The sequence below is a fragment of the Nothobranchius furzeri genome, chromosome 6 (assembly GCF_043380555.1).
Source record: "Nothobranchius furzeri strain GRZ-AD chromosome 6, NfurGRZ-RIMD1, whole genome shotgun sequence".
NCBI classification, from domain to species: domain Eukaryota; kingdom Metazoa; phylum Chordata; class Actinopteri; order Cyprinodontiformes; family Nothobranchiidae; genus Nothobranchius; species Nothobranchius furzeri.
The window spans coordinates 39,840,240-39,863,371 of record NC_091746.1 but is presented as its reverse complement, the minus strand read 5'-3'; the positions used below and the strand labels follow the sequence as shown (position 1 = coordinate 39,863,371).

General features: G+C 42.2%; 1 protein-coding gene across 4 annotated transcripts in view; it reads right to left on the bottom strand.

Annotated features, from left to right (window-relative positions):
* Positions 1–1,511: 1,511 nt before the first annotated feature.
* zmiz2 (zinc finger, MIZ-type containing 2) overlaps positions 1,512–23,132 on the bottom strand; it is a 65,980-nt gene continuing 44,359 nt past the window's right edge. For 3 of the 4 annotated variants that reach the window (XM_015975434.3, XM_015975424.3, XM_054744110.2), the window contains 17 exons: positions 21,255–21,457; positions 12,325–12,493; positions 11,122–11,340; positions 10,739–10,951; positions 9,933–10,016; positions 9,648–9,825; positions 6,111–6,252; positions 5,528–5,606; positions 5,132–5,263; positions 4,914–5,019; positions 4,299–4,456; positions 4,157–4,224; positions 4,011–4,079; positions 3,575–3,816; positions 2,924–3,036; positions 2,529–2,726; positions 1,512–1,752 (listed from right to left, as the gene is read on the bottom strand). In XM_015975434.3, the coding sequence (XP_015830920.1) occupies positions 1,645–1,752; positions 2,529–2,726; positions 2,924–3,036; positions 3,575–3,816; positions 4,011–4,079; positions 4,157–4,224; positions 4,299–4,456; positions 4,914–5,019; positions 5,132–5,263; positions 5,528–5,606; positions 6,111–6,252; positions 9,648–9,825; positions 9,933–10,016; positions 10,739–10,951; positions 11,122–11,340; positions 12,325–12,493; positions 21,255–21,457 (2,481 nt within the window). In that variant the 3' untranslated portion in view covers positions 1,512–1,644. Of the gene's footprint in view, positions 1,753–2,528; positions 2,727–2,923; positions 3,037–3,574; positions 3,817–4,010; positions 4,080–4,156; positions 4,225–4,298; positions 4,457–4,913; positions 5,020–5,131; positions 5,264–5,527; positions 5,607–6,110; positions 6,253–9,647; positions 9,826–9,932; positions 10,017–10,738; positions 10,952–11,121; positions 11,341–12,324; positions 12,494–21,254; positions 21,458–21,797; positions 21,866–23,132 lie in introns of all 4 variants that reach the window. The other variant, XM_070552220.1, reaches the window with a different exon arrangement.

Genomic DNA, 23,132 nt, shown 5'->3' with positions numbered 1-23,132 from the left:
TGTACAACTAAAGTGTAAATATCAGTCTGACTTCATCTTAAAATTTGCAGCAAAAAACTGGTCATAATGTTGTAAGATTAGCTGCTACATCCATGTTTTATATACAATCTGTGAACCGTGCATCACTCCCTAAAAGCTCAAAGTGTGTTTTCATCTGTCGCTAAACACCAAACTGGACAACATGTCAACTACATTTATAGAAACATGCTTCAAAGCTAAATTAATACTGTTACACCACCACTGGCTACATTTCTAGTTAAGGGGGTTGCCTATATAATTAAAATTGAATTAAAACAGCCCAAAAGCAACAACTTTAAGTGAAAACAAGTGGATTTATGATGAGTTTATGAGACACTACAGACTCTGAAGTTTACACCACTTCCTGGGAGGAAACCTGGAACGTTTTATGGTGCATTAATCGATGACTAACAGCTTAGACGTTGGCGTTCAGTTTGTTGAGACAAACAGCCGTTATTTCCTTCTTGTCAACACTAAAGGCAGAAACGGATGCTTGCGTTGAAACCCTGGAACACGACTTAACAGTTAAAACAATAAATATTTGTAAAAATACTGACATAATCTGTATATCATCACCACATTTAACAGATATAAATTATTTTCCGCTAAACAGCTCTGCCCAAAACAGAAACATACGCAGCTCCTCCTCCTCTTTGAGCTACTTTTAGGAAAACACTGATTCACGTAAGTGATTTCTGTTTGGAGGGATGGACAAACACTGTTGGTTTTGATGTTCTTATGCTTACAGTCATGGTCTGGAAAATCCAGATGAAAGAGATCATGTAGATTAACTTCCAAACTAATAAGCATCCTGTTAAAAACACTTTCTTATCAAAGGGGATTACAAAAAGACAACTTCAAAGGCAGCATGTGGAACAAGAACCGAAGCTCAACAAAGATGCTTTACAGCTGAATATTCTTCTTTATGTCGACGCAGGTAAACACGCCGCAGTGAGAGAAAACCTTTACTGTGGAGGCTTCTGATCAGATTAACTAGAAATAATAAAACCACTTCTTCACATGACAGTTGGAGCACAGGATGGAAGCATAAAACTGGAACATACAAGATGAGAACAACGTTCTGCTGTCTGGACTCAAAGCAACTGAGGAAAAAATTCTCATGTATCAAAATTTTACCTCTGTCTAACATGGGCAAATCTATACAAAAGTTCTGGCTGATGCTGCACGAGTATGCATCCTTTAGCTGGACTTCCCCATGAATGAACCCCTCCCACCAGTGACTTGTGCTATCGAGTAAAATGCTGGTCTGATGCCTTCAGAGTCCACGTGGTTCAGTCCTTCACACTCACCAGAGTCCTACAGCGCTCCATGGTGCACCTCACCACTGAACTGAATAGATTAGAGCGCAGTTGGACACCCAAGAAAGACAAGAAACAAAACACAAACGCTGTGTCACACACACACACACACACACACACACACACACACACACACACACACACACACACACACACACACACACACACACACACACACACACACACACACACTCGCGCGCGCGTGCGCGTGCGAAGAAGTGGGTGCAAACAGAGCCGAGGCGGCCTTTAACCCAAGCGGGCTCCATGACAGCAAGCTGAAGGCTGGTTCTGGAAGGTGAAGTTCACATCAGTTGTTCTCAAACAGCGCCAGCAGGTCATCGTTGCTGTTGTTGGGGAGGTCAGGTGGCCCCAGGTACGACAGCAGCTCGTCTGGGTTCGTCAGCTCAGGAAGAAGCTGGGAGACCAACAAAGATGTTTAACAAAACTGGAGATAAAGAAAGTCCTGGTCAGGAGGTTTCCTGGTTCTCGGAGCATTGTTGATTATGCTTAATATTTTTCTCCTCTGATTCCAGTGGAGCACCATTAGTTTTAGATGAGTCTACCATAGAGCCACGTGGTGGCACAGATGGGAGCATGGTTGCTTCCCGGCAGGAAGGCAAATACACCCAGCAGCAGCCTTCTTGTGTGGAGTTTGTGCGTTTTCTTCATGAACGTGAGGGTTTCCTCCCACAGCCCAAAAACACTCTGCAAAATGAAGCTACCCGGTGTTTTGTAGAGATGTGTTTCCCTACCAAAACTGTCTCAGTTCCTCATGCTGCCAACTCTGAGCCTGTATTCATGATATCATGATATAAACAAAGTGCATCATGAAAGGATGGATGTTTCAATGTAATCTGATATATTATTGAACAGCCCAAACTGGAACCACACTGTTACCTAGGACGCTTTTCTATGCAACAGAACTGAGAATAATTTGTAACTTTGCTGCAATGTTTTCATTCCAAACGTATTTGTTGCTGTTTAGTCACAAAGTAGCTTAACTATGTCTTCATGTGTTTGTGATATATCCTTCCTTCTGCTCTTGTATAAATAGTTAATAAGAACAGATGCACATACTGAATCCTCCTAAATGCAGTTTTAAAATAGAAACTTTGATTCCATCAAGTCTTTTTTTTTCTGAAATACCGCTTCATCTCAGAGCTGAACACACAATCAACAAGTCCTACTCACATCTAGAGTGTGATCGGCCGCCTCTCCTGGACCGCCCAAACCAAAGGAGCTGTCACCCTGCAGTCGCGAATTCTGGGTACTGGAGCTCCTTTGAGGCAGTGGGCTGCTGGCGTCACTGAGACTCTGGTTGCCGTGGACACCTGAAGCATGCTGCTGGAGGATGTTGTGTGAGTGTTCGATTCCTCCAGGATGACCCGTCTGACAGCACGGAGACAGAAACAAGTATTTAAATATGGCAGAGATGGCTGGGTCTGAGATATATACCAAGTTAGCCATGTCTACATTAAGGCTGGAGGAGAAAAGTCACAGGTTAGACAGGAAGCAGTTTCAGACAACAACAAAGTAAACAAACAACTAAAAAGCTTCATGAAAATGAAAGTTTAAAGGTAACTTACCTGCTCTGACTGATAGGAGACAGGGGGTGGTGGTCCAGAAGGGGTGTACTCTCCGAGTGTGGGGGTCCCAGGAGTGTTGGGGAAATCCGTGAATCCTGATTGGCTGGAGAACCCTTGGCAAAAGCAGAACGATGATTATCACTCAGCAAATACAATCAGAAATGTGTAAAAGTGACCTGAGGCAGCTAGAGAGAGGAAATATGGATGTTGTGGTTCTGCTGGACCTGAGATGGCAGAAGCTACAAACACTGATGTGGATCGGTCTGTAGCTCAAGTACTTCTGAAGGAAACTTGATTGTTAACACACCAAAAATAGCCATTAGTACAGAATTAAATTTATAGCATTTATATATGAAGCTGGGTCTACTGGTCTGTATAATGTAAACATTTAAAACCATTAGAAGTAGTTAAACAGTTACGTTTTTAATAACAACCGGGATGTCATTTCCCACAGGCTGAATCGCTGCTTTAATTTACCACTAAACCATGCACAGGTGTTGCTGTTAATTAAAAGCTTTGATAAGTGTCCATCTGCAAAACAACAGGACAGAGTGGACATGTTGAGGGAAACCAGTCCTCCATGGCAGCTCACTACGCAGCTAATCGCTCACATTTATACACTCATGTGTGTTTTGATATCTCCTGTCTTACCTGTCCTGCTGTAGTCGGGTGTGTTCCTGCCTCCCCCGGTCAGACTCTGGTAGGGAGACGACGTTGGGCCCAGAGCCGCGATCATTTCCATCACATTGGGCAGGACCATGTGACTTGGGCTGACTGTGCGGCAACGTTTCAGGACCGGACCATCAGGCTCTTCCTTTATGTGAATGTCAGGCTTGACGGGTACTGGCCTCCAGCCGCACACCGGGTCTATGGTGATCTCCTCATAGTCAGAACTGAGGGAGAAGCAAGCACAGGGCTGGGCTGTAACATAATTTTCTGTAAAGATCTCAACTCGTGATGGAGATAGTAGGTATGAGTGTCGTGGAAGAAGATGTCAGTAAAATACACACACTCTCAGCATGTTATGATCTAGCCTTGATAATTCTGGCCACTGATTTAAATATTTAGATATAAGAACTAAACTCACTTCTGGATGTAGACAAGGATCCCGAGCATGTACTGGTCCACCTCCAGGCCTTCTAGCAAAGCTGTTTTGCTGTAAACAAGAGGAGCAAAAGCCTGGTTGATTTCCTGGATTTGATCCCAAAGCTGAGTTCATGTTGTCATACTTACTTGCACACAGGACATCTCCACGTCCCTCTTTCACAGTTCAACTGCAGGTAGGACTCCAGGTCAAAACACTACAAAATAAATGTACAAAGCTGCATCAGTCTACGTACGCAGAGCAGGAAGCAGAGCACAGGTACGACCTCACCTGTATGTGCCTACAGTCATGACCTCGGGCTGGCAGCTGGATCCGCCTGAACGTAATCGGGCATTTGAGGGACACTTTGATTGCCGTCTGCTCCACCCCATCCTCTCCGTTCAGGCCCGGCGTTCCAGGGATTGTCCCGCTGCTGAAATTTCTCTTTACTGAAACAAAAACACAGACTTTCAGGTGATCTGAAAACGTACTCAGCTTTGAGTCAATGGACATCTCTAACTGGAGGGAGCTCAATAAAATCACCGTTTGTATTCTGCAGTAAGATCTCAGATGTTATGTAAGGTTCAAATGAATCAGATCACACAAACTTAGGTCCACTTGTGTGTCGATTTAAAAAAAACAGGATTTCATATCATAAGACGCAGCTTTTTCTACTAATCTAAAACACACACAGAGGTGAAGTTTTAACATACATTTCTATCCCTTGTTTTCTCTGAGATCCTTCTCAATAGTCTGGACTGTGACACAAAGTTAAACAGCTTGCAGCGACTCGTTAGATTTCATTTATTTTCAATTCCTTGTTTCTTGTGTCTTTGCTCTGTTTCTACAATGCAGACATATAGAAATAAAACAGACGCAGGTCATCTTGCGAAAGTGTGGGCTCACTCTTGGTGATGCAGTGCTCGGCCGGCAGCAGCCTCTTTTTCATCAAACCCTGCAGGACAGACCTGACAGAGGGCCGGTGCACCAACTGCAGCACAAACAGGTGAGACTGGAACGACACAGACAGGAGGGAAAACGAGTTTAGATCCACACAGCTACTGTAATAGGTGAGGTGTCCTGCTGGGACTGAGTCAGTATAGCGTTGTCAGGAGGTAGCTTACACAGCAGCACGCTGTCACAGTGATCTGCACCGTGTTGCGTCCTGGCTGACACACTTGCTTTAGGTACAGAGGTTTGTGAGAGGTCTTGTTGTCGCCTCTTTCAATGGACAGAGGAGTCGCGTTAACACTGACCTAAGACACAAACAAACAAACATCAGATTATGCTTTATTTTCCCTTAAAAAGGCATAAAATGCGACCTTTTCATATTCTAAAATCATTTTCTTTAGCCAGTATGTGCAAAAACAACCCTTTACAGTTTAATGAAATGTAACTCAGATGTTTTAGACAGACTCGTGAGGGGGAAAAGATACACCGTTTATCAAAATAAAAATGACGCTTGTAGCATTGTTCCACATCTTCCAAAAGAAGCAGCATCAGAGCCACAGGATACTTACCTGCACTGAGGCGGGCCAGTTCGTGTTCATCTGTCTGTCTTCATGGTGGTAACATTTAAATTGCAGCTCCAAATCTGGTCTGCAGGGGGAGACACATAACAGCTGTAAGGGAGCATCTGGGTGGGGTTATCAACCATCCAGTGTTTTATCAAGGACTTTAAATGACTGAAAGAAAGGAAGGTCTGATTTACACAGAGGGCAGATGTCATGTTACATTTATTTTTGATCTCTGATAAAATCATTAAGTATTTCCTTCAAATTAATGTGGTAGAGGTGCAAGAACAAACAGGAAGTTTCAGTAAATGACAGGGTGAGGAAAATTTAAAACATGTGACTTTAAATGTGACTGATTTCTGCAGATCTGGATGTTCTATGTCCATGTCCTCTAAGAATACTAACAAAACATCTCATGAGATGCGTTTCCGAAGAAACAAATTTCTTATTGACTGGTTGAATTCACGAATGAGAAACATCCTGTCACATGACAAGAGAAAACCTCATGAACAGCACAGATAAAGTCGGATACATTTACTTTGCTGTCCTCTCACAGAAGACAAGTCTGCTAAGACTGACCCAGTCTCACCTCATTATTAGTGTCTTGTAGACTGACTCTCGCAGTTGGAAGGCATGGTTACTGACAGCCAGGTTGTGCTCCAGTCTGAACGGCTCCAACACGACGCCGTCTCGTACCGGGAACGTCAGACGCAGATCATCACTGGGATTACCTGGAAAGGAAACAATGTCTCTGTGTTGCAATCTTTCATGGTTCAATCGCTGAAAACTTCAGACAGAAATAGCTAGTGTTCAAGACTCAGAGTCTCAGTCAAACGATTTATATAGACCAAGCTAGAAAATCAAACTTATTCATTAGTTTAATTTTTTTTAAATCAACACCTTGAGATCAGATCTAGCAAAGCTCAGAGAAACCACAACAACCACAAGTCACTTCTCATACTGAGGACTGCATCTGAACACACCACAAGACCAAAGATGATGCAGGTTTGCTCCAACAGCATTTCAGCACTAACAGCCCACACCAACATTCACCACAGTGGTGGACGGCTGAAAGTTTGGGCTAATTTAGCAGCCACTGTACCTTGGACCTCATGTATGAAGTGTGCATTTAGAGGAAAACCTTGAATATGCTCTTGTCCATATTAAATTCAGGCATATTGGAGCTTTTTTAAATGAATGATGAAAGATAAATGCCCTGCACGTGTATAGCACCTTTTTAGAGCAAGAGAACTCCAAATTGCTTTACACTACAGTGTATCATTCATCCATTCACACACACACACATTCACAGACTGGTGGCGATGAGCTACAATGTAACCACAGCTGCCCTGGGACACACTGACAGAGGCGAGGCTGCTGAGCACAGGTGCCCCCTGTCTCTCCGACCACCACCAGCATGCAAGGTGGGTTAAGTGTCTTGCCCAAGGACACAACAGCAGAATTCTCTGTCTGGAGCCAGGATCAAACCTGCAACCTTTCAATTACTGAACAACCCGTTCAACCTGTTGAGCTACTGCTGCCCCTCAGACTTCCTGGTTTTTGCCAGTTAAACTACAGTTTCAGAGCTTTCCAACATGGCCACGAGTGTCTATGTGTTTACTGTAGTTGAGCAAGTTAACTTGTGTGAAATGCCTCAGCCTCTCCCTGGACTAATTTGGTATTTAGTTACAGTAATATTCTGTGTAAAGTGCTGTATACATCAACAGATGAGTGTCTGATAACATATTTGTTAAGTCTACTGTGAGTCTGCACTGCTCTCACAACACTGAAGACAGCCTGCCAAACACAACTCGGGTTTTATGAAGTTTCTCTCCATTCCAGCGATTTTTGATTGTGCAGAGAGGAGAATCCCGCATGCAGGACATATCTGCATAGAGTGTCATGTGCACCCAAATCCACTGTGTGTGTTTAGGATGAACTAAAAAGATGTAGTTTGGATTCCTGTGGTTTTCTTCATTAAAGCATACACAATTGTAACCCTAACACTTTTAGTAGGGAATACACAAACGTCTTACACATGAGGTCCGTGAGTGCTTTACAGTCATTAAATTGACCATGAACTCCACTGTGGACCAAAGTATCCAGCAGTCAAATATCAGGCCGTCTGTCTGACAGCTGATGCTTGGACCAAACTGGGTCACAAAACAGGACAACGGTTCTAAACACAGCAGCAAAATCAAAATTCAGGGCGTTTCACATTTCCTGTCAATATCCAGGTTTCAACCTGACTAAAAGGTTGTGGTGGGACCTCAAGAGAGCTGAGCAGAGAGAAATATTTGCAAATGTCAGTGAACCGAAGCATCAACATAGAGAAAAATGGATTAAAATCCACCTAAAACTGTGTGAAGGACTACGAACGAATGTTCCACTCCAATAATTAACTTGTTACATAATCAATATGTATTGATGTTCATCTGAGTATACCCAATGTTCAAATGCAGTGGGAATCACATTATTGTTCCCATTTTGTGCTTTTACTGTTTAAAGCTACAATGGCAAATTTGGAAAACAAACTAACAAAAGCATAGCTATACTGTAAATATATTGTGAAGTAAAAAAAAAAATACAAAAAAAAATTATGTGGTTCTCTAGTGTTTGTCTAAAAACCTCCACCAATAACACATGTAATTCATTCATTCATTTATAGAGCACCTTCCACAACCATAGCAGAAGCCCAAGGTGCTGAACACAACAACAAAAAAAAACCAATCACAATAATAAATATAATAAAAGATGAAAAAATAAGAACCCCCCCCAGCACACACACACACACACACACACACACACACACACACACACACACACACACACACACACACACACACACACACACACACACACACACACACACACACTGAAAACAGCATAAAAACAAAGTCAAAACTGCAAACACACCACCTCCCCTTGATCTGCACCTGGAGCGAGGGACCACCAACAACTCCTGGTCAGCAGAATGAAAAAAGTGGGTGGGGACAGGTCTATGAAGTAAAGCTGAAGAGTCGTGTAGAGCCCTATAAGCAAGCATCAGCATTTTAAACTTTATTCTGTACTGCATGGGAAGCCAGTAGAGTTCCGCCAACATCAGACCGAATGCAACTATTGGACCATCCGGTTGTCAGTCTAGCTGAACCGTCGCACTTCAAAACTCTGTTCTGAAGTGTAACATCTGGCCACTCTCTGTAGCCAGATTTCTGACAGGGACGAGAAAGTCTGCACATATCACTCCTGTGCTGGCCTCATTACATTGGCTCCCTGTAGATTTCTGGGCAAAGTTTAAAGTTATGTACTATGTCTTCTGGTCTCTTTATGGTGGTGCTCCACCATACTTGGCAGCATTAATAAAAAGACACACCATCACGAACCCTTCGCTCGGCTGACCTAGTCCCACAGACTAGGTACAGGTCTAGAGGAGAACCGGCTTTCTCAGTCTTGGCTCCTTCTCTCTGGAAAGAGCTCCCACTTGATATTAAACTGTCACCATCACTGCAGGTTTTTAAGAGTTGTTTTATGACTAATTTTTATCGTTTGGCTTTTATGTGACTTGGTTTTATGCTGCTTTTACACTTTGTATGTTGCTTTTATCCCCTTTTTATTGATCTTCATGTTTTGAGTGTAGTTTATGTTCAGCGCCTTGGGCTCCCGCAAAGGCAGTGGGAGGCGCTATATAAATAAAGACTTGATTGATTGATTGACTTTTCTGGGTCATCCATTCATTACACTTGTGTATTTAGCAGCAGAACACCACGGGTGTGAGAGGTTCTCCACTCAATAATATTAGAGAAGGAGAAACAGCCGGCTGCTACCACTTCACAACTTTAGGACAAACTACCAGAGTTCCAAAAAAAAATAAAAACCCCATTTGAAGTCATGGACAACCAAAGACGTTTGATCCTATAAAACAGCAATTGGTGTTTAGCACTTTTTCATTTCTTCTGGCAATGAGGGTTTTTGGTTCCAGCAGAAGCATTTCAGAGAAGATCACCAAGGGGAGGGGTGACTGTTCCATGACCGTGTTTGCATTCAAAAGCTAGATTGTTTGCAGATTCACTATAACAGCTTTAAAGCAAGAATCAAGTGTGACCATACTGAGTTGATTGAATCTCACCCGTTGGAGGCTGCTGGTTGCTGATGTTGGGTTTGGTATCCAGTGGAATGTAGGGTGGCTTAGTATCCTGACCTGGGGACAAGTAGGGGGGAATGGAGCTGCCAGGGGTCATGGGCGGTGTGGGATTCCCTCCCATTGGTGAGGTGGGATACCCTGGCATCACTCCACCTCTACCTGGCTGAAAAACAAGGACAAAAAAGGATATTCAGACAATTTTTTTAACTTGTTTATTTTTCAGTTAAACTTCGTCTTATGGGTTATCAGGTGAGTCTTTCCAGCACCTACCCCGTTCACCGCAGCCTGCGTGAAGGCATTGTATCCCCCAGGTGCTGCAGAAGGCAGACTGCCCTGACCATTGAAAGGCTCAGACTAACGGTCACAAACAAGAAACAAGACTCAGAATTATTCATCAACCTTCACTCATGGACTATAAAGTTCAGAACTGATGCTGAAAAATAACCCTCATGTTCACCAGGGGCGGATTTAGGACTGAAGAAGATCCGGGGCTTAGCACGTCGGGGCTTAAGACACGTGCACGCACGCGCGCACGCACACACACACACACACACACACACACACACACACACACACACACACACACACACACACACACACACACACACACACACACACACACACACACACGTAACACGCACTAGCCTTTTCATAAAACATTCGGGGCTTGAGCCCAAGTAGCCGGGCCTAACGCCGCCCCTAAAGTTCACAATTCCCAAGATATGGCTACCTGTTTTTCCTTTAAGGTTTAAAGTTAGCATCGGCTCTACTTACAATAGTCTCACCTGGGTTAATACTGAAGTATCAATGCTCCTGTGAACATACCGACAGCCCTCCAGCAGTTCATTTCCCTTTAGATAATTGTATAATCTGCTCAGTGAATTTATATTTTTGCTTTTCAAAACCTATTTTGAAACCCTAATATGTTATTTTGAAAAGTCTGCTTTAATTGCATCATTCACTCCTTTAATTATTTATTTTAAATAGCCAAAAGTTGTTATTTTACAGGTTTATTTCACACAAAAAGGCTCTCCATACTAATCTAGCAGCAATCTGACAGTCGTGGTTTTGATCACCTTATAATACTGTGGAGGGTTGGGCTGGCCAGCACCAGGAGGGAACTGAGCTGGGTTGTGTGACCCAGAGGTGTACTGTCCCATGTGGGGCATCCGACTGGAAGGGTAAGAGGGTGACGGGGCACATCTCTGCTGAGGGTTGGTAGGGTACTGCAGAGGTTGGCTGGAGAAGGCAGGCATCCCTCCAGAACTGTACTGTTGCCCTGGAAAACCCTGGAACCGAGATGGGGGGACGTTAAAGATCCAAGCATGTTTAATGTTAAAATCCAGAACTCTTCTACTCTCACTTAACAACAAAACATCAGTGGGAAGAAAGTATTACACTGACGAGTGAAAGTAGACCTGCATTTAGAGTTGTGAGAAAACAAAGCAGTGCCAACAACCTCAGAATGAAATGGCCGTTTGAGGCCCTGTTGTCCGGCTGGATATCCTCCGTGCTGAGGCATCCTCTGAGCCTGCGCAGGGTGAGATGAATACATGCCTCCTGTGGAAGGTGGAGGTCCAGGTCTGGAGGGGACCATCCCACCGGGGTTCATCCCTGGGGGGCCCCGAGGGCCTGAATGAGATAAAAACTGGGTGCCGTATGACGATGCTCCTCCCATCTGGAAAAGGAAAACAAGATTAGTCGGAACAAAGCCCACTGGTGTTTTTCCACAGCCTGGATGGATCATAGAGAACAGGTCACAGAGTCAGAGATAAAATGTTACAGAAAACACCTTCTTTATCTCCAAGGTAGCAGTAGCAAAAGGATTATGCAAACTTCTTTCTGCAAAAATTACTCATCAGCACTTCTGCAAATGATAGATTTTGTTTCAGAGTCAGAGGTTGTCAGAATGCTGCACATGTGCAAAATACAAACGTGGCCCAAAGTTCTGAGAGACACTAGAGTTGGTTTTACCAAGTTTGCTGCTTCAGTGTTTTAAAATCTTTTGTGAGATGTTTTAATGGTTCCTGAAGAAGAATTCTAAGCATTTTATACTTTCCAAAGACTTACTGAAAAATATGTTCACATAAAGACTGATTGCTGGCTCTTGTTTACAAGTTTCCAGCCTTTTTCTAGCAACAGTACAGATGACATTATTCTAGATCTGATCAAAGATTAGCCGGTAGTAAATGGCCCATGCATGAATAACACAAGCAGCTGTATCTTTGTTGTTTAGAGGGTAATCTTCATTTAAACTAATAAATAAATAAATAAATAAACAAACAAACAAACAAACAGAAATCTAGGTTCTGTAATTCAAAATTTTCCAGCTGGATCAGCTTTCCTTTACAAGAATGACAGTTTGCTTAGCAGTGACTCATTATTGAGATTTGTAGTTTAAATACCGGCCCGAGAGGGCAGTATCAAACGCTGCCATTTCTCTGCTGTTAATAAGAAGCATGTGTCATAAATCTGGGTGAGCAGCAGGGAAGCAGCTTCTGATATGCAGCCCTCCCACAGCCCTGCAGCTAAACATCACAGCAACAAACCAGGGCCAAAATCCACACTGTGGGAAACTCTCAATAAATGCTTTAAACTTTTTAAATTGTAAAGTGTGTGTCCTTTCTCTTTTGAGTAAATATGAGTTTTCTGAGACTGTTACCTGACTGTAGCTCAGCTCCTGGTTTTGTTTTTCTTGTATTGCTGCAACAGTTGCAGTGGCTGTGGCAGTCGCTGTGGCAGCAGCGGCTGCAACGGCAGCAGCGGCAGCCTGGGTGAAGTCTGACGGAGGGCGAACACCAATACCGGCACTTCCACTGTTACCAGAGTAACTGCAGAGAGAGGGAAAGATGTGGAGATGAGTGGGCAGCAAACTTGGTCAGCAGTGTGTGCGAGTGTGCAAGGTGTCCTCACGACTGTGAGTCACAGCAGTGGGTGACAGCAGCAAAGATGACATATGCTTATGCAGAACCCCACAGCAGTGACACATGTGGTAATGACATGCTAAAAAACAGCAGAGGCTACACAAAAATGCTCTAAACGGCATCAATAATAAATTAATTTGCTTTGTGTAATGAGCTAAAAGAGCAGCAAAGTGCCACTTAAATATTACCAGTGGCTGCAAAGTACTCTGGTGGTGTTTACAGAGCAAGGTCACACACTTGTTTTAACAAGACCTTCAATGTTAGAACTACTCAGATCATGCATTTGAAGAAGGACTTTGTCACACTTGCTGCAATTATCTCCCTTTTCTCACAGAAGAGTGATAGGATTTGATGACATCTCTTCTCCTGATCATAGTTTGAAACCAGGTCAAGCAGCTCTTTCCACTGATACAGCTCTCTAGCACAGATCAAGGCTGACGTCCTTGTGTTTGTGATAAGCTCTGTCAACTTGAATAAATTCATTCTCCAACTACCTGCAGACACACTAAAGTGGATCTCTGCCCGTGGTTACTTTGATCAAATGTCTAAAAATCCTCCTTGTTTTAGGACTTCTACCAAAACTTCAGGAGCGTTATCAAACTAAAGAGAAAGCTTCTCCCAGTCCGAGTTGATTGTAAATGAGTGATGGCAACCAGGGACACGAGGGTGTCTGTAAGGGGCGTTTCTAAATTAGGAACCATTTCCACGAACCAGGGTGCTGTTCTGAAGGCCATTCCTTACCTCGATTGGAAGTTTTCCACCACTCAGCGCGGCTCGCCTCTACACAGATTGGGTGTTTTTCCATTAAAACTGAGAGAAATGGCTCTAGTAGGTGGGCAGGCTATAGCAGGGCGGTGGCCCAACACAAACATAAAAAGTTTTGATTTAAGCTTATGGATAGTGCAGAACTTAATGGAAACACAACAAACATGACTTAACAATTCCTTTCTAATTAGCATAAATATTGGCAACAATACATGATGCAGAGTAAATTAGTATCTGTGTAAATAAGGTTCTGAGTTAAAAATAAAACATTGTAAAGTGGCAGTGTGAAGTTTCCTGGCACTAGGGGGCAGTACACACATTTCAGGGTAGTTTTACACCATATCGCCTGACTGTCACCAATTTAAAATGTCCATCCATGAAGAGAATGCAATGCTGAGGCTAGCCAAAATATATTTTTTATAATTATATCTTTTTCGATTCCGTTCGTTCACAAGTTTTGGAAAGAGTTTAGCAGTTTTGATATTAAATTAATGTTTCTTACTGCCTAAATGTTTTTGAACGTGGTAATGTAACTTCCGTGGATCATACGTGCAGCCAATCACCTAATGTGACGTCATAAGCAGGTGCAGGACCCCGAGCCGGAAAGGAAATACATGGCATCTAATATGGAGAACCCCAGAGACTTAAGACTCGCACCCTGTGTACTTTTGACCCAATTTTTATGGTTGTATGGTACGTCGCCGCCAATATTTTTTAAAGACTGGACAAAATTTCATTTCTTTTCAACATTTTGATGGATATTTACAGAGAATAACAGTAAAAACTACACATTGTCTCTAAGAAAAATTTTACACTTTTATTATAATTATAGGCTGGCTGTACAGTGGTGCAGTGGTTATGGCTGTTGACTTGCAACAAGAAGGTCCTGGGTTCACACCCCGGCCATGGGTCTTTCTGCATGGAGTTTGCATGCTCTCCCTGTGCATGCGTGGGTTCTCTCAGAGTGCTCCGGCCGTTCAGACAGTAAAAAAAGAGGTTAGACTGACAGTTTTTGTTATGTGGCTACATGTTGGCTCAACTCTGACATGATACATTTATTCAAATGTTTTCTTCTTACAATAACAGATTCCACTAAATGGCTATCATTTGGCTTAATAAAAACCACACGCAGAGAAAAAATGGGACTTGGAAGAAAGTCAGGAAAAAAGATCAGAGAAAACAAATAATCAAAGAAAACTGACAGCAACACTGACAAGCTTATGGAACGAGCTTTCAAACTGAATTAATGCTAGCTCTCTGTTGTTCTACCTCAGGGAATCTGTAAGAAAGCTGTGCAACTTTCAATTAAAGGTGTGTTTAGAGATAAAGGCTGACAAGTAAGCAGCAGCCCTAAAGAATGCTAGCCTAATCAGATATTCATTATTCAGTCTGTCTGCGTCTTTAAAACCACTCAAAAGAAATCCTGTCTTTCAAGAACTTGAGCTTCATTTGTCAATAATAATGACAACACAGTTAAAAGCTACCGTTTTACCGTTATGCATTACAGCTTTTCACATCTACATTAATTCTGTCAGTAGTTGTGCCTGCTGATATTATCCGTTTCACACTTTGTGTTAATCTTACTCCGTTTTGTCTCAAGTCATGACACTGAATAGAAAACCAAACCAGGGTTCCTGTCTAATTACTTATAAGACAATAAAACATGTTTTATATATTTCTTAAACATCTTTGATTATTACATTAAGGAATGTCCTGATATATCAGATCTGGTCCCAACTGAGGTACTTTTCATTGATCGGTATGAGATTGGTATGGCAGCAATCAGCTCCTGCTCTTTATGCTTCTATAGCTGTTTTTACAGGGCTATAGCGTTTGCAAAACGGGATTTGCCGCAGCTCCCTGGGGAGGATGAAGGTCGTTTATAAGATCAGACCGTGGCGGTAATGTGGTGCAATCGTGGCAATTTTGTAAAAGATTAGGTGATGGGGGCATAAAGGGGTTATGGGGGCGGTCTCTGCGCTGCCGCAGACTTCCGTTTATCTTGGGCATAACTAGCATTTTATTGCGATTGAAGCCGTGATTGTTAAGTTTTTTTTAACAAGCAGCTCCCAAAGGTGTCTGTCCCCATCAGTCCCTGTGCAGTCTCTGGTGATCTGAGCTTCAGCTCTAACAGAGAGGCTCATGGAGCGCTGCGGCGCTCCAGTTTGCCATCACAGCTGATTTTGTTCAAGAAGCAAACCTTATTGCCTATGTTTACTTTCATTTTCAATAAATTTGCCAGCCGGAGCGCAACAATAACTCCCCACGTCATCATGACATCTGCCTCTGTTGCGCCAGGGTGCATACGACAGACCATTACCGCAATATTATTACCAAGCGAGGCGAAACGAATGCCGCAAAATTCGAGCAACGCCATGCCGGCATGGTGTGTTTATAGACATACCATTGTGGTAATATTACACCGATTTGCCAGCATGGTGTGTCTTATAAAAGAGGCTTATGTGAATTGTGCTGTAATTATCTTTGCCGGGCTGTGTTGCCTTCATCAAGAGCGGGAGGGGGTGCTCAAGGAGACCAACAACTAATGACAGGAGTTGTGAGCCTTCTTAGTTTTAGCTTTAATTAAATATCTTGCTTTAGTGGGCTGCATTGTGGCACAGTTGGTGGCACAGTTGCATGGCAGCGAGAAGGTTGCAGGCTCAAGTGTCGGCTGCAGCCTTTCTATGTGGACTTGGCATGTTCTCCTCATGCATGAGTGGGTTTTCTCCAGGTACTCCTGTTTCCACCCACAGACCAAAACCATGCATGTCAGGTTAACAGATAACTGTCTCCAGGTCTGAGTTGAGTGAATGACAGGCTTTTTGTCAAAGTGTTTCCCTGTAATGGACTGTAGACCTGTCCAGGGTGTCCCCCTCCTCCTGCTGCACCAGCTCTCCATGACCATACTGAGGGATAGGCAGATAAGAGATCGATGGATATTTTGATTCAGATTGAATATTAATTTCAATTGGCAGTGAAATAACACAAGCTCATTGTCTCATCTTGCTGCAGTTTCTGGTGATTTGGTCAAAGTGGATCAGCGCTGCCTCACAGTCACTCTTTTCAAAGGAATTAATTAACACCTTCTGAGAATAGTTTATAGTGATTTTTGTCTCTTTTAAAATCACCAGCTAATGCTGATACAACCTGGTCATGAGTAAAACCTGCTTGTGGAGGTGTTTAACAAATACTGATAGGAGATTAATAAACAGAATTCACAAGCAATGGCTGCTTTAAAAACACAATATATAAATCCGACTGCTGATGTATTATTTAGACATCTGTTTGCAGGAATAACAAAACAAACCCCAGGATCTGTGTTGATGAGCTGTCCGTCTTCCTGCACTGTGATCCTCTACAGAAACTCACCTTCTTGGATATTTTTTCTTTAACCCTTACCTCACATTAAAGCATTTTTTTGTGCTGACACATGTATTTTTGTGAATAACTTTGGCTATGTTAATGCAATTTATCTAATTTTTATGGAGGATGTGTATTTTGGAAGGAATTACAAAAAAAAGTTTGAAAAAATATTCAACCTACTTTATTAAAACATGGAAATCATTTAGTACAGTTAAGCATATTTAAGCATTTTTTGTGCCATAGACGTTCATGTAAATCATATTTTTCTAATTAGCATAAATATTGGCATAACTTTAAAAAAATTTTATTCTGTCTGTGTTCCCAGACCAGTAACACATTCAATGTTTAGTTTTTACCGTTTTCCAATAGATGGCATATTTTCTCCATATATAGCAGGGCAATGACTGACACTGCATTTGAATTGAATGATTCTGCTGTATTTCTTTACCTCTGACTGTCCATTATAATATAGATTTTGCAAAAAAATGGTTTGTGTGTTATTTAGAGATTCCATACAATAGTTTGCATGTGTGTATTCTGAATTTTTGGTAATTGTGTTTTTACAGTGTGCATTAAAAAAATAAGCCGTTACTGAAAGTAGAAAATCTGCTCATTCTCAAAATGGCATTTTGACATGTGTCACTCTGTGTGTGTTTGTGCAGGCATGCATGCATGCAGGGATCAAAGCATTTTACAAATCTTCAAAAGACAGATCCGTGATCATTATTTAGAGTGGTTGTGCAGGTGTTGGCAAGGGGAGTATGTGTGTGTGTGGGGGGGGGGGGGGATACAAAAGATGGATAAAGGAAGCCATAGAGATAAGGAGACGTGGATGCGGGACCATGAACAGAGACGATGGGGTCTACAAATTGGATTGCGCATGGGACCGCATCATCGGAGAGGGGAGAGTGGGAAGCAGAGGGCGACAACGTCCTCTGCTGCCCGTGGATAAACGGAGTAGGAAGTGACGCCACCATCAGCGTCAGCTCTGAGGAAGTTCACAGCCATGAACAAAACTGTGAGCAGCAAGGTAAAAAATAAACCTTTTCTGTGCTTTAAAAAGGAACCAACAACACAGTTAGAAAAGCAACACAGTAAGAACATACCAAAGAAGATACGCAACACCTTCAGTATTAGATACAACATTCAATGTTTTTCACTCTTCATTCAGACATACCTGTTAACTCATTCACTGCCATTGACGACAAAAGTCTTCATTTTAAGTCCTGCCGTTCACTGCCAATGTGAATGTCTGCATTTTTTTTACTGTGTGGGCGTCGGAAGGAGCCCCCACACCGTGAGAACAAATATCCCAGCTCTAAAACCAATCTTCATCCACATACGTCACGTGATCAGGAAGCAGAAAATCCATGTGTTAGGAGATCGTTTTGGGCCGCTGCTGTAATAAAAGTGAGGCACGAACCGGAAAAGCTTCTGCCGATCACAATTCGACAACGGATTATGAAAGAACGGATAATGCTCGAAACGCGCAGATTCTTCCTGATGTAAGAGGTGAGTTTTCTCTTTGTTTTGGTAGTTTTGGTGATGACATCACCCTAGCGCTGTACGTTCTGTGACTCTTAAAAAACTGTGAAAATGTTGAAAAACGCTGGGAGCGAAGAGCTTTTCTGATCAGGAAACGGCTGGCGGTGAATGAGTTAAAGAAGGAGCCAGCGTGTGCATCCAACGTCTAATATTCCTGCAACATTTGGTGCGTAAATCAAGTGACGAAAGTCTTTCCAGTCACAGGTATCTCATAACGTCACATGACAATAACTACTCCGATCAGAACAGGGTCATTGAAAGCACAGTAGCAGTAGAAGGAAACAGATGTGAATCTGTTCTCTGTTTAAACCAGCCAACAAAAAAACCCGTTAACCTGTGGACACCATCCACCCTCTATCTAGACTGTCGTCAAGAGTTAGAGGTGTAGATTTATAATTGAACCCTCCCACTGTCCTAATGGGTGTGACCAGTGGCGGCTGGCCAGTAGAGGGCGATAGGGCGCCACCCTCCCAGTTTTTCCGTGTTTTTGATTTTTATTTAAAATAAATAAAATTAACAATAATCACATATTCTAAGTTAACTGTGTGTTTTGATATATATATATATATATATATATATATATATATATATATATATATATATATATATATATATATATTGGTCTCTGCCGGTCTCTGCCGATCTCTGCCGAGCGGTGGAGGCTGTGTGCTGTTTTTCAATCGCCCAAACAGGACGAGACCAGCTGTCCAATTGCTGACAAGAATATCAAAGGGTAGGAATGGGAATGTATCCAATCAGCGTCGACGTTGTTTCAGAACGTTTCAGAAGCATGATGGGCGATGGAGCTACCGCCAAAGGTTTCGTTGGTATTCGGTAGAACTCGGCAGAACTCGGCAGAGTCGTTTTTGGTCGTGACGCAGATGTAACATGGACGCCGCCGGTGACTACAACCAGCATGGATACCGGATCTCAGCAGCCACTGAATTCAGTTCAGTCCCTTCTCCAGTATCCGTTCGAGAGGAGAACTATGGTGGAAAAACTTAATGTCAAAGAGCTTGGACCAGATCAGCCCGACGTAAAGATAAGCCAGCAGGAGAAGGAGAGAGGTAAACTGTACACACGACGCTTCTCCCAAAATTGGTACACCAGGAAGCAGTGGCTAGCTGGATGCAATCACGCTAATGCGTTATTTTGCTTTCCGTGTTTGTTATTCAAAACGGCTGGGACAGATAAGGCATGGATGAGTCAGGAGTTACAGACATGAAACATTTTTCTGAGAAGGTGAAGAAACACGAGTCATCCCGGGCACACATGGACAACAACACGGTGAAGCTAGCCATGCTAGGCAGCAGAGCTAACGTTGCCATGCAAGGAACAACAGCAGCTGGGTGCAGAGGTAAGCTGTACATTACATTTCTGTGAACAAGATAATCAGAATCAGAAATCCTTGGTTGTCCCACAAACCGGGACATTTGTTTAATAACACGTACATTGTTTAATGTGCAATAACTGTAAAAACTAATTTCAACACACATACTTATTATACATATTTAATCACGTAAATGTGTATTTCATGTAAATTTGTACATACATCAATCTGATTCCATTTTACTTGTTACACTTCTGCTGCAGCAAACAAATTTCCCAGCTTTTGGAACAATAAAACATTTCTGATTCTCAATCAGATGTTTTTACCTCAAATGTAAAAACATCTGATTGAGAATCAGAAATGTTTTATTGTCCCAAAAACTGGGAAATATGACATTTGTAAGAGGATACTGATGACATTATTTCCAATGAAAGTGTTTCCTATGTACTTATCTGTTGTTTTTTATTTATCATATGACAGGTTTTTCACACCATCCTGAGCCATACAAAAGAAGATTCTTGTCACCACACCCATGACCACAGCCGAATCAGAAAGGTGCTTTTCTACTTTAAAGAGGATTAAGGCTTTCCTTGAGGAACACCATGACACAGGATGGGCTGAATGCTCTTGCCATGCTCTCCATGGAAAAAAAGCTTGTCACAAACATTCCTGACTTCAATAAAAAGCTCATCGAGAGCTTTGCCACTCAGAAGGACAGAAGGGCAAAATTTCTGTACAAATGAGGTATCACACACACACACACACACACACACACACACACACACACACACACACACACACACACACACACACACACACACACACACACACACACACACACACACACACACACATAAATGCATCCATTTGATCTTTGTATAAAGTTGACCTTAGCACAACACTCCAGAAATATTTAACAGTGTAAATTTCTGGCATTTTGTCTAAGTAGTGTTTACTACCATTACTGTAACAGTGACCTGCTCGTAATTTTTGGTGTTCACTCAAATGTTGAAATTAAACAAAATGTTTTTGTTACTTGCCTCTTGCATTGCCTATTTACCATATATGGTCGTGTTATTTTATGTGCAATTTAATGCAGTATTTTTCAACCTTGGTCTGCAAGGCAGCGTGCCAATAGTCAGACACACCTGGATTAATCAGTTTGTCCAATGATGTAAGACAGGAAATAAAAGAGCTGTGCTTAATTCAGGAAATAGTGAAGTTGTGCACAAAGCTCAGAAAGCACAAGTTTGTTTAAAAAAAAAATAGCACAGCCCCACCAAAAATATTTTTCACCAGCCGCCACTGGGTGTGACCCTGCGAGGAAAGTTGACCATTGAGTAGAATTGATGGTTTATCCATTGAGGCCCATGTGGCAGGGGTGAGGAGTGAGCACCACGTCACCCCTGCCACGTGAACCTCAAGGGATAAACCATCAAATCTGCTCAATGGTCAACTTTCCTCGTGGGGTCACACCCATTAGGACAGTGGGAGGGTTAAGGAAAACCATAAAGGAAGTTTGAAGAGTGCTGGTATTTACTAGTCATTATGATTTGTGGCATTCACCTGAACAGCTGTTCAGACGCTAAAGAAACCCAAAGGTTCACACTTGTGCCTATATAAATAACCTAAAAGTCTACTTTACTTCTAAGAAAAGCAGCCTACCTTCCTCCGTAGGCTGCTGCTGTGTTGTAGGCAGCGGTGGGTCGTCCGTACATGACTGGCTGGCTGTAGCCTTTAGACATGGAGTCTCCGTACGACTGCTGGCCCATGAACTGGGAGCCCATGCCACCACCCATACCAGGGCTGCCACCAGGCATCATGTGACCACCGGAGCTCTCACCAGGGCCCATGGGTGCACCAAACACCTTTATGGAGGAGAAAAGGATGTTGTACTGTTAAAGACTGGTGGATGTTGATCTAAAAAGAATAGTTTATCACAAAAATTGTAGAGACAGAAAATTCACCCTTTGTAATCAGATTTAAAGGTCAAAGACAGCTAAATGTGTGCGTTTATTTTAACTTTCATCACCTTAGTTTCTACATATAATCTGATATTTGCTTTATCTTCTAAATAAAACGTTAACTCCTTTATTATCAGAAAATTCTGCACACTAATTACAAAGCCCCCACTACATCCCACATCAAACTGCAGTTAGTGTTTATCACCAGCAGCAGTCCAGATCAGCGCTAACAGAAACACAATACCTGCATGCAGATGTTAATTTTTAATGTGGTGCTGCAAATGTGGTAGCAAGGATGGATAGTTTTTCTCTCTGATGGAAGACAACAAAAAAACTAAATTTACTGACACAAGTTGAAAAGTTTGTTTCTGTAAGCCTGTAGTATGACATGATAAACTATAACTATATATATTTGATGATAATTTCTGTGAAAATATTACAAACCTATTATATGTTTTATAATTGATAGCTCACAGAACCCCAGTTAAAAAAAAAAGACATTATTTTTTACTACAGTTTTTTTTCCGGACTATAAGTCGCACTTTTTTCATAGTCTGGCTGGTCCTGCGACTTACACTCCGGAGCGACTTATATACCAAATTATGTATACCGCGCTGCTGTCGACCGGCTCTGGACCAGGAATAAGCTCCTCTGCCCCGCCATCACCTGCTGCATCCTGTGGCGAGCTGCTGCGGGCCGGCTCCGGCCCAGGAATGAGCTCTCCCCGCCCGCTGGGAGGATTTGAAACAATGCCACCCTCAGCTGAGACCGTGGCGCGCTGCTGCGCCCTGATTGTGTATTCTGTTATTGTAACCGGTACTTGTCTTGCAATGTGAAATGCTTGTTCTCTGATTTTGTAAGAAAAATAATAAAATTTCCCCCCAAAATGCGACTTATAGTCCAATGTGACTTATATATGTTTTTTTCTTCTTCATTATACATTTTATGGCCGGTGCGACTTATACTTCGGAGCGAATATGGTAAATGAATAAGATAATAGCTAATCACAGCAGAGTCCAGACTAAAGTGGACTACTGACTTCTCAAGTGTGTGTGCATTTGTTCCATAACACTTAAAAGTAAAAATGAGCAAATCCAGTTTCTAGCTAGGATTTCCTGACGTTTCTGATGAAATATGAAACAGATGATGGTGTAAAGGGTTATAAAATGGTTTTCACATGAAAAACTATGATTTTTCTGAAACTGGAGTTATTTTAGACAGTGGCAGGACCAATCAGAACAGCTTGTGTCTCCAAACTGAGGCTGTTCAAAGCGTTTTCTACATATTAGAAATTGATGGTTAATAGCTTTTCCACAGAAACCAACTATAAAACATCAGAGCTGTCTCTGTTTATTTACAGTTTCAGACTTAAACCTGAAAACATTTTTAATGTTTGATTAGCTAAATAAAAATGTTTATTGCTAAACTAATAGCTTCAGATGAAACAAGTAAGTAACACTGCTTAGATTTCTAATCATACACATTCTGAGCCTTGATTTATAATAGAAATAAATAAAAACATGTCATTTTAGGAGAAAACAGGAGGAGAACAAAGTCCCACGGTACTGATTTATGTGTT